The 10,418-nt window shown below is 36.5% G+C and overlaps 1 protein-coding gene across 1 annotated transcript in view; it reads left to right on the top strand.

The window, feature by feature from the left end:
* The first annotated feature begins 352 nt into the window (after positions 1-352).
* Positions 353-10,418, top strand: part of NEK7 (NIMA related kinase 7) — an 80,934-nt gene continuing 70,868 nt past the window's right edge. The window contains exon 1 of the mRNA XM_055233886.2: positions 353-437. Within this exon, the coding sequence (XP_055089861.1) occupies positions 381-437 (57 nt within the window). The 5' untranslated portion in view covers positions 353-380. The remainder of the gene's footprint in view (positions 438-10,418) is intronic.

Raw genomic sequence — 10,418 nt, 5'->3', positions numbered from 1 at the left:
TGAGCATAATTTTAGGGAGCTTACTCTGATACTTAGCTTCTCATAGTGGCAGTGTAGAGGAAAGTATCTTTGATCTAAAGGGCAGAATGGAGAAGAAGGAATTTCATCTCGGGAAACAGGATTTTCTAAGCAAATAATGCTTTTGGAGAAGTGGAAATGGTTGAGACAGTGAATATTTGTGGGAGCTAACTAGAGCTTGGATTTAGCAAATGGCAAAAGAGTGGTATATCTCAGTGAATTTTTGAAGCATCAGGTAAATCTCTAGCATTTGAATGCATGTGTCAGGGGTATGATGAATGATGTAAATTGGTAATGATTACATTATTTAAATTTCAACTTTACATTTTTGCAGAGTTCTAAAGTTCCTGTTGCTTCAGACAATGGATGAGCAATCACAAGGAATGCAAGGGCCGCCCGTTCCTCAGTTCCAACCACAGGTAATTTATCCTAATTAAGGTGGTCAGAAGTATATATAATCTATGTTAAATATGTATAAGAAAGTAGTACATTTACAGTTCCTTTAGGAAATAAAGTAGCACAAAAGTGCTAATTTTGAATTTCCAAGTTTTAATCAGCATTTTTTTTTTGCTTTGTTTTTCAGTTTTGTTTATGGCTTTTGGTATAATTGTTTTAGGTGTAATTAGTACACTTTTTAGGTATAATTATTTAGGTGTAATATATTATTTATTTTTAATTGATACGGTACAATTGTACATATTTTTGGGGTGCAGTTTGCCATTTTGATAGAAATACTTATTTTAAAATATTGTTTGATAATGCTTAGTTCCCATTTACAAACATGAAAACAAAAAGGCAGCTTTCGCTTTTAACTTTATTTGAATGACCTGTAAGCTCTGAGCGTTAATATTAGGTTTAGGGAAGGAAGAGGAAAAAAAAAAAAAATGGTGAGTCTGTGCCTAAGTTTGGGAGTGCCATTACATGTTGTACCTGACCCTGCTTTAGTGGGCTGATCTTGCCTTGCCCACAGCTGCCTTCCATGATGGTTACTTTTCTCTCCCTCTCACTTGTAGTGTATTTCTCCTGTGATATATTTGCTTGTTTCTTGTATTTAATAATATAAAATGAAGTAAAAAAATCTCTTAGTAAAAAATGTACACATATGCATTATTTAACATCCTGCATTCATTGTGAATACTTGTCATAAAGCTAATGTGTAATGACATGTTTAAAATAACAGTTGCCACCCCATGTCAGGGCAATACCTCATTTTTATTGCTGTTGTTCCTGAAGACTGTATTTCTCAGCTTGGTGTTTGAGGCATTCTACAATATGTCTCATGTATACTCTGCTAACCTTGTCCCAATTTTGTTTGGATAGTATTTCTGAAAACATTTGGGCAATTGATAAGTGTTCTTTCACAAGTGTTCTGTAGTCAAATAGGTTTGAGAGACTTGGGGAAAACAGTGACTTTGTGGCAGAACTTCCTCAGAGCCTTTCCTACACTAGTGTGCATTGTGAATGAATTTCAAGAGTGGTATAGGCTGTAGTGTTTTCCAAACTTATTTGTCTATGGAATCCTTTTTTTTATTTTTAGTGCATCTATTGACTTCTCACAGAAGCACTGTTTAGAGAATAACCATCTACAAAAAAACAATCTTTTCTGCTTCTATGACATTGCTCATTTTGTACCCTCCATCTTCCCCTCCAATTTTCTAAATCCTGCCCGTCCTTTAAAGACCAATAACAAAGCCATCTCTACCATAAAGATTTGTCTGATCCTCTGAAAGCAGTCTTTCCTTGGAAATGTGGCGGTATCTTCTTTGCATCTCTCTTCTGGTATTTCTGATACTTTGGTGTCATTTTTATCTCTCTTATTAGGTTAAAATCTTGAGGGAAAGGACTGTGTCTTATTTACCTTGGATGCTCTCTAGTACTTCAATTTCTTACCTGTAGCAGGGGCTCAATAAGAATATGTAACTGAAACCAACCAGGAACTCAATGAAATGAGTCCTCTACTTAACTGCACTATTACATTGCTTTTCTTTGTTATACCTGTCTGAATTCTCTATATTGAGTAAAAAGACCCTTTAGCTTAAAGTAAGGCCAATATTTTAATTGCAAGAAGATTGTTTGTTTTTTTTAAAGTCCCCATATATATTTATGTTATGATCATAGATTATATTATCAAGGTTATAATAAACAAACTTATATCTATTAAACTTAGACCTCTTAGGACTCACTTTACAAACATACACAAACATTATTGTTTCATATTATTTCCAGCAAAGACAATAAAAGAACACCTCTAAAAATTAGGTAGTTCATGTTATGATTTTGAGATTCACAGTTTTTAACAACCTTGTGTTTCAAAGAGGAAAAAAAGTAAGTACTTTCATTTTTGCCTCCTACTGACTCACCAACCAGGAAAGGTCGGAGCGGCAGTAGGAGGGAAAAATAAAAGTGATTGTTTTCCTGTGAGACACTGGGCTGCCCCACGGTATAAATTTCAAAATTATAGCAGCGATTCTGCATTTCTTTTCACACTGTTCCTTTCGTTTATGCCTCCTGTGTGGCATGGACTTCTGTATGGCATGCTGCTGCTCCTGTGTGGGTGGACTTCTTTCCCTGTTGGAAACAGGCAAGTGTCATCCCAGGTTCTAGCTGCCTTGTGGCAGGTGGGGGAAGGGAGAAGGATTTTTTTCCCCTCCTCTCTGCATTCACACTGATGGTGTGAGACAGTGAAAGAAAGATTACCTGACAAGAGCTTATAGGCATTATTGCTTATTAAGTCTTTGAAAAACGTTACTGCTCTCAGTAGCATTATTTTAGAAGACTGGGAAAGGACTGCCTCTGCTCAGCTTTGACAACCTTTTTTTGTTTTGTTCCACACCACTGGCCTGAGTAATGGGGGTGATATGGCAACATCTGGTTAGCCCAATGACTTCTTTCACTTTTGTAATAGAAGTCTGGGCATAAACAGAAAACTAAGGATGTCAAGTTTCTGAGTGTCAAATACCAATTCCCTGTTATAATGATAAGTGATGTATATTCTTGGCATATCCATTCTTTTTCTTGTTTCAAAATGAATACTGTCACCCCATAGTGCATAATATGTGGTCTCCTTTTGGTACAGTATAAGTTCCTTTTGTTTTGTTTTAGAATGTGAGATTTATGTTTCTTTATTAATGTATTTTGAAGTTTTTTCTATCAGCTCCACTCCTTCCCACCCTCCCTTCTTTTCCTCCTTTCTTCCTTTCTTGATTCCTTCCATAACATCTAGAAGGTAATGAAAAGATATTTTGACTAGATTCTTGTTCTGTATATTTTCATTGCCTTTGGACTCTTGTTTGTGGAACAGTGGATTTAGCTTTTTAAAAATAAAAATAAAAATTCAAACTGTATAAAAGGTGGTGGTTGGGAAATAGTAACATTTTTACTCTTTACTATAAGACTAATTTTAAACAATGGAAGTTTAACATTTTGTGAGTATTTTGATTTATGGTTATTGGGTGAAAATGGCTGTGGTAGAGTCACATTTTTTTCCAAAAAGTTAATTATAAACCAATTATAATCAGAGTACAATTTTAAGAATTTTTGCATGTTATTAGAAGGAGGATTAATTTTCATTGTGATATAATCAGAGGCCTAGGTTATTTATTTTTTTAAATTTGAAGATAGTGTAATACTTTGGCTACTTATGAAAGAGAAAAGACATGTCACTCAGATCTGTGGGTAGAAAAACAGATATTCCTTATTCTTACAGTGTGGAAAGTATGAAAATCTTATCTTGGAGTCTTGCCACTTAACCAGTAAAGACCATTCCTTTAAGGTTCATGGCAGTTCAGACTGTAATCCATTTACTATTTTGCATCTCTATGAAGTGAGTGTGGAGGGATGAAATAAAGTTTACCTTGAGTAGCATGTTCAGGGTAGTAATCAGGGTTCATTGTAGGCCAGCCAGGAAGAAAGTATCCCTCTCCATTGAGTGGGTATGAATTTTAGACTTGATAACTATATTACCTTCTTTTTTCTCTAGCTTATCTTCTGGAGTTACTTTCTTTGTGAAGTAAGTGTCATTTAACTTGTTTCTTTTGATAAACTGATTTTGCCAAGGTGTTTGTCATAGGCATTGAGTAGAATGCTTCTATTTTTGGAAGTCTTTACAGAAATTTAGATGTTACATTCTCCTAGTAACAGTTTCCTTCATTGAATAACTTTATTGATGGTACAGAAGGAGCAGTAGCTTTTTTGAGGAAAGAAGTCTCTTGCTATAGGTTAAATTTATGGCCGTGAAACTCAAGTAAAGCCTAATGCTGCTCAGCAATCATCCTTAGCGCATCCACTCCCTACTTTCCTGGCTCCAAACTCTCCCACTTTGTATCTTTTCTGTCCTCAAACCCATAACATGTCCTTTCCTCATCCTAGCTCTAAGCTGATGCCCTTGCTCCTATTTTACTGAAGAAACTGAAGCAGTCAGAAGAGAACCTCCACAGACTCCTACCATAGTTATCCTCCTCCCAGAATCTGTATTCATGCCATGTGCCTTTTCTGTTGTTACCAGATGAACTATCCACACTGCTCTCAAAGGCCAACCCTCCCATGTGCACCCCATCTACTGGGTCCGTGCTACTATGCTATTATTTCTCCCATCTAAACAACAAAATGAAACAAAAGAAAATCCCTTAAACAGTCTAAGTTACTCTTCTTTCGAGTTAACCTATTTCTCTGCTCCCTTTTATAGCAAAGTTCCCAGAAAGGTTTTTCTGTAATTCAGTCTCCCATTTCTCCTTTCTCTCTAAAATCTACTCTAATTAAGCTCTCTACCACACTGTACCACCTAAGCTGCTCCTGTCAAGTCACAGTTACCTCTCCTGCTCCATCCAGTCCAGTTTTCAGGCCTCATTTTACTTAGCAGCTGCATTTGATAGAGTTGATTATGCTGTCTTCTTTGAAACCTATTCTTTGCTTGGCTTCCAGGAATCTTATTGTTCTCTTGTCTTAATGGTCCCTCTATTGATTTCTTCTCACCTTCTGAGAAGGTGACACTTAACAGTGGAGCGCCCCAAGGCTCAGTTCCTTAGACCTCTTTTCTATCTATATCCCTTACTTAGTGTTCTCTTCCAGTCTCATGATTCTATGCTAGTGACTCTTTGTATCTCAACCTGGACCTCTGCCCTGAATTCCAAACTCATATATCCATTTGCCTACTTGGCATCAAATTTGCGTGTTTCAACCCTAATGCTGCCCAAACTGAACTCTAAATATATCTCTCCCGACTGACAACCCACCATCTCCTTCTCAGTGGTAAGTCTATCCTTCCAGTTGCTGAGGCTAAAACCCTTAGAGCCATTCCTAACTTCCTCCTATTTCTCTGGTCTCATATTTAATGTTAGCAGATACCGTAGGCCGAATCTTTAAAATATATTTAGAATTTGAGCACTTCTTTTCTTCTCCACTGCTGCTACTCTGAAGTTACTTTAATCTTTCACCTATCTTATTGCAGTATCTTCCTAATTGATCTCTTTGCTTTCATCCTTGCTCCTTTCCCCTTTAATCTATTCCCAACACAGCAATATTTCAGTCAGTCACATCTGTTTAAAGCCTTTCAGTAGTTTCCCATTGGCTTGCTCATTCATCTTCTTCAAGTATATATTTTAATATCACCTTCTCGATCACTCAATGAAAATGGAACCTTCCCACTCACATAGTTTGTCAACCCTGCAATATTTTTCTCCATAGAATGTATCACCTTATCACTTATTTTGTTCATTGTTTTTCTTCTCTTGGGGTATAAGCTCTCTCCCTAGTCCCAGAGTGGTACACATAGTAGGCATTCAATAAATATTTGTTGAGTGAATACAAACTTGGTTTCAAATCAACCTGTCCACTTTCTTCATGAGCCCTGTTTTTAAAATGAACATTAAAATACATAAATTTCTTCAGCATTTATCTTTCATAATACATGTAACAACTACATTCTCCCTTTCTTACTGAAGTTTTAATTTTTCCCCACCTCCTTGCTTCAATTGGAACACACTTCTCCCCCCACAGGACACTGCTTCCCCTGTAACCCTCTCAAGTGGAGGCTACTTATTCTCCCTTGCCCATATACATAGGATCAGGAGGTCAGAACCACAACCTTCTCCATCCACAATGTCTCTTCTAGAACACTACTTCTCCTTTTTCAGAGGGGCAAGGGGCGGGGTGGGGTGAGAAACCCCAGCTTTGAGGCTTATGCCATTCAACTAAAGGACTTATACCTTCCTTATTGCAGTCATCTTCTGACCTCCTCATTACCTCTCACATGAATTGAAAATTTAACCCCTGACTCACTCTCTTGCCACCTTCATTCTGGACAGTAGTACTGCTGCTACTATCATTTTCTAAAATAACTCTAGAATAACTGAAATCTACACACTATAAGAATAATACAGTCATGCGCCATCTAATGACATTTCAGCCAACACCAGGCAGTATAGGAATGTCTGGCCATAAGATTATAAAACCACATTTTTACTGTACTTTTTCTAGGTTTAGATATGATTAGGTACATAAATACTTACCATTGTGTTACAACTGCCTACAGTATAGTAACACACTATGCAGCTTTGTAGACTAATAGCTGCTACTATTATTGATTATTGAGCTCTTACAGTGTACCTACCCCATGCTTACCATTTCAGATAACATTGCCTCATTTAATCGTACATAAACCATATAAGGCATTATTTTTTACACATTACAAATGAGGAGACTGAGGCTCAGACTAATTAACTAACTTGCCCATGGTCACATAGCTAGTAAGTAGTGAAGATGGGATTTGACCCAGGTCTGTTTGACTCCAAGCCAATTAGTTTTTAGCTTTCACAGAGAAATCTCCTCATACATTCTTTGAACAGTCTTATCTCCTCAATTACTGACTCTTGATATTCTTATAGGTACCTCATACTTGTAGTTTTCGAGATGAAATTTATCATATTCTGTTCAAGGTTACACTTTTGCTTGTGATTATTACTTATCTAGAGTTGCCCAACCTAGAAACAAGGGAGTGTTATACTCATGTTTAGGCATTTTCAGTGTTCTCTTGATTTTGCCACTTAAGTAGCTGTTGAATCTGCAAATTCCCTATGTCCTGGCTATAACTCCTCTAGTTTAGAATGTTGTCATTTGATGTCTGGATTATTGCAGCAGCTTTGTAACTGGTCTTCTTTCATTTTACCATTTCTAGTTCATTTTCTACATTGCAGCAAGAGTTGTCTTTCTAAAGTATACATTTTATTGTATTCCTCGCCTTATTTCTTCTGGATTCTTATTGCTTTTCAGATGAATTCTACATTGCTTTATATAACTTCAGAGATCTTTATCATCTGGTCTCCTTTTATTCCTCTAGCTGCATTTTGTGCCATTTCGAATTTTGGACTCAGATTCAGCCATTTCTTGATTATGACCATGCTTTTTTTTTCATCTCCAAGGTGGTAACATGATGGATTTAGGTGATTCAAGGAGATTCAGTCAATAATGAGACATAATGAACATACAGAATCATTGTAACATATATTGCCTATAAAAGTGGTTTGATGACAGAAATCCTAAGAAAAATATTTTAATAGAAGAAATATATAATTTGGAAGACAATAATGAGATTACTTTGAGAAACATAATTATATGGGTGACTATACTAGCATGCTTCTAATAATATGCTTTGTGAGTATTGTTTACTTTTGTATATCATATTTTATATCAGTGAATACTAAAGGGTAATGGGCAAATGTTTTTTGAATGGATAGTCTCTAACTGAAAGTTAATTTCTACCTTTTCCACTAAATATTGATTAGTTAACTGTACAGTCTCGAGTCACCTGACATCAGGGATTCATTCTGAGAACTGCATTGTCAGGCAAGTTCTTTGTTTTGCAAACACCATAGAGTGCACTTCCACAAACCTCGACGGGATAGCCTACTACACACCTGGGCTATATTGTACAATCTGTTGCTCCTAGTCTACAAAGCTGCATAGTGTGTTACTATACTGTAGGCAGTTGTAACACAATGGTAAGTATTTATGTACCTAATCATATCTAAACCTAGAAAAAGTACAGTAAAAATGTGGTTTTATAATCTTATGGCCAGACATTCCTATACTGCCTGGTGTTGGCTGAAATGTCATTAGATGGCGCATGACTGTATTATTCTTATAGTGTGTAGATTTCAGTTATTCTAGAGTTATTTTAGAAAATGACTGTGTGATTAATATTGAATATTAAGAAAACTGTCAAATTGAGGAATGACTTCAAAATATTTAAAGTGCGTTTGAGTTGTCTTTAAATTTAGATTCATCACACTTGTATACTTACGAGTGAGAGTACCTCATATTTTAAGGGAAATGCTTGAGAAATTTACATGATTTTTGAAAAGAATAAGAACACAGTAAGAATTCTCTTGCCTGCTGCTCTCTTGGAAATTTCTATTTGAACAGTCAGTCCAGAGCGATGGGGCAAAGATGAGGATGAAGCTGATTAATCAAAATAGTCTTCCGTCTTCCAACTTTATTTGAAACAGTTTAAGAGAGAGTGAGACTCCATCTCAAAAAAAAAAAAAGAAATATTCTTTAATAACCACAATGATGAAATCATTCTGTTTTTCTGAAGATGAATTTGATATTTGGAAATATCATAAAATTCTTTAGAACCAAGTGTTTACTTGGTTTTGAGTACATAGTCTTGGTATTCTTTTTTTGACCAAAATGAGATATATTCTTAGACCGATAATTTTTTTTTTTTTTTTTTTTTTGAGACGGAGTCTTGCTCTGTCACCCAGGCTGGAGTGCAAGTGCAGTGGCATGATCTCGGCTCACTGCAACCTTTGCTACCCAGGTTTAAGCGATTCTCCTGCCTCAACCTCCTGAGTAGCTGGGATTATAGGTGCGTGCCACACACCTGGCTAATTTTTGTATTTTTAGTACAGATGGGGTTTCAGCATCTTGGCCAGGCTGGTCTTGAACTCCTAACCTCGTGATCCATCCGCCTCGGCCTCCCAAAGCACTGGGATTACAGGCGTGAGCCACTACTCGGCCAAGACCAATAATTTTTATACAATTTAAATGCTATCTCTGATTACCATTCTAAAGGAGTTTCAGACATGTTTTCAGTAGTGGAAGCCTTCCTGGTGTAAAACCATAGCCTCCATGGTAGCTGTTTTGAAGAGTAATGTTGAATGTATACATTCTAATCTGTTTGTTAGAGGTCAGTGGTATTTACATTTAGGATACCTGTATATTTTGTCTTCCTTTATATTGTTACTATGTGAATATTATGATCTTGTCATATGATTCTTATGTTTCACATAGCTTTCTCACTAAATATTCATAAAACAAACACAAATTTCAAAATTTGATAAGTTTTTCTTGTCACATTCATATAGAATACATTTAATCATGTCTTCTTTTTCTTTAGTAAATTTCATTCAGTGTTGGGGCACAAGTAAATAGAGGAGGAGGAGTTTCTATTAGAGTTATGATAGGTGTCTCTTAGGGGGTCAGGGGAGTGCCTGGAATTAATTTAATTTTAGAACCAATAAATGGAATGATAAATCAGATTACCTGGAGTGAGTGAGCAAAAATGAGAAAAGGATGTTGAGGATGATACCCTGTGGTGTACCAGCATTTATGGAGAGGAATATGTAGCGGACCTGGAAGGAAACAGAAGGACATAGCTTAGCATGGTGGGTTAGAGCATGAGCTCTGAAGTCATATTGGCTGGGATCAGTTCTTAGTCCCTCACTTTCTAGCTGTGTGATGGAGGGGAAGTTGTTTAACATCTGTAAACCTCAGTTTTCTTATTAGTAAATGAGATGAATCAAGTTTTTACCTCATAAAGTTGATACGGAGCTTTCAGTAGGATGCTTGGCACATAGTTAGCACTCATTAAATGTTAGCAAAAATGATGATGATGACTGCAATGACAACATGCTGCCAATAATTGTCTTGGCCCACATTTCTCTACCCATTGTTTTCTTCCATATCATATCTTTTATTACATCTTTATTACCTACCTTCTGCCTAGATGGCTTCTCCTTTAGCCTTGTTTTTACCAGTAAATGCCATCGCTATTCATCTGTGTGCTTCAACCAAAAATCTCAATCATCCTTGATTTCTCTGTCTCCCTCATTCCTCATATTCAATTAATTGGCAAGTTTTTGACTCCATCCCAAATTATATTCTGATTACATCTACTGTCCTCATCTCTCTAACTCCTCAGGCCACACCTACTACCTCCTGTCCAGTCTCCCTGCTTCCATTCTTGCTCTACTCATCCTCCTTCCCAGTTCTCCATGCAGCATCGTGAGTTATTTTTGTAAAATGTGTATCAGAACAGTATTGTGCTACCTTGCTGAAAATCCAGACAGACCCCCTTACTCCTTACTCTTGTTGTCAGAGTGTAATATGATTTTCTCAGTGCT

The sequence above is a fragment of the Symphalangus syndactylus genome, chromosome 19 (assembly GCF_028878055.3).
Source record: "Symphalangus syndactylus isolate Jambi chromosome 19, NHGRI_mSymSyn1-v2.1_pri, whole genome shotgun sequence".
NCBI lineage: Eukaryota > Metazoa > Chordata > Mammalia > Primates > Hylobatidae > Symphalangus > Symphalangus syndactylus.
The sequence above is the reverse complement of the archived record's forward strand: the minus strand, read 5'-3'. Positions and strand labels throughout refer to the sequence as shown.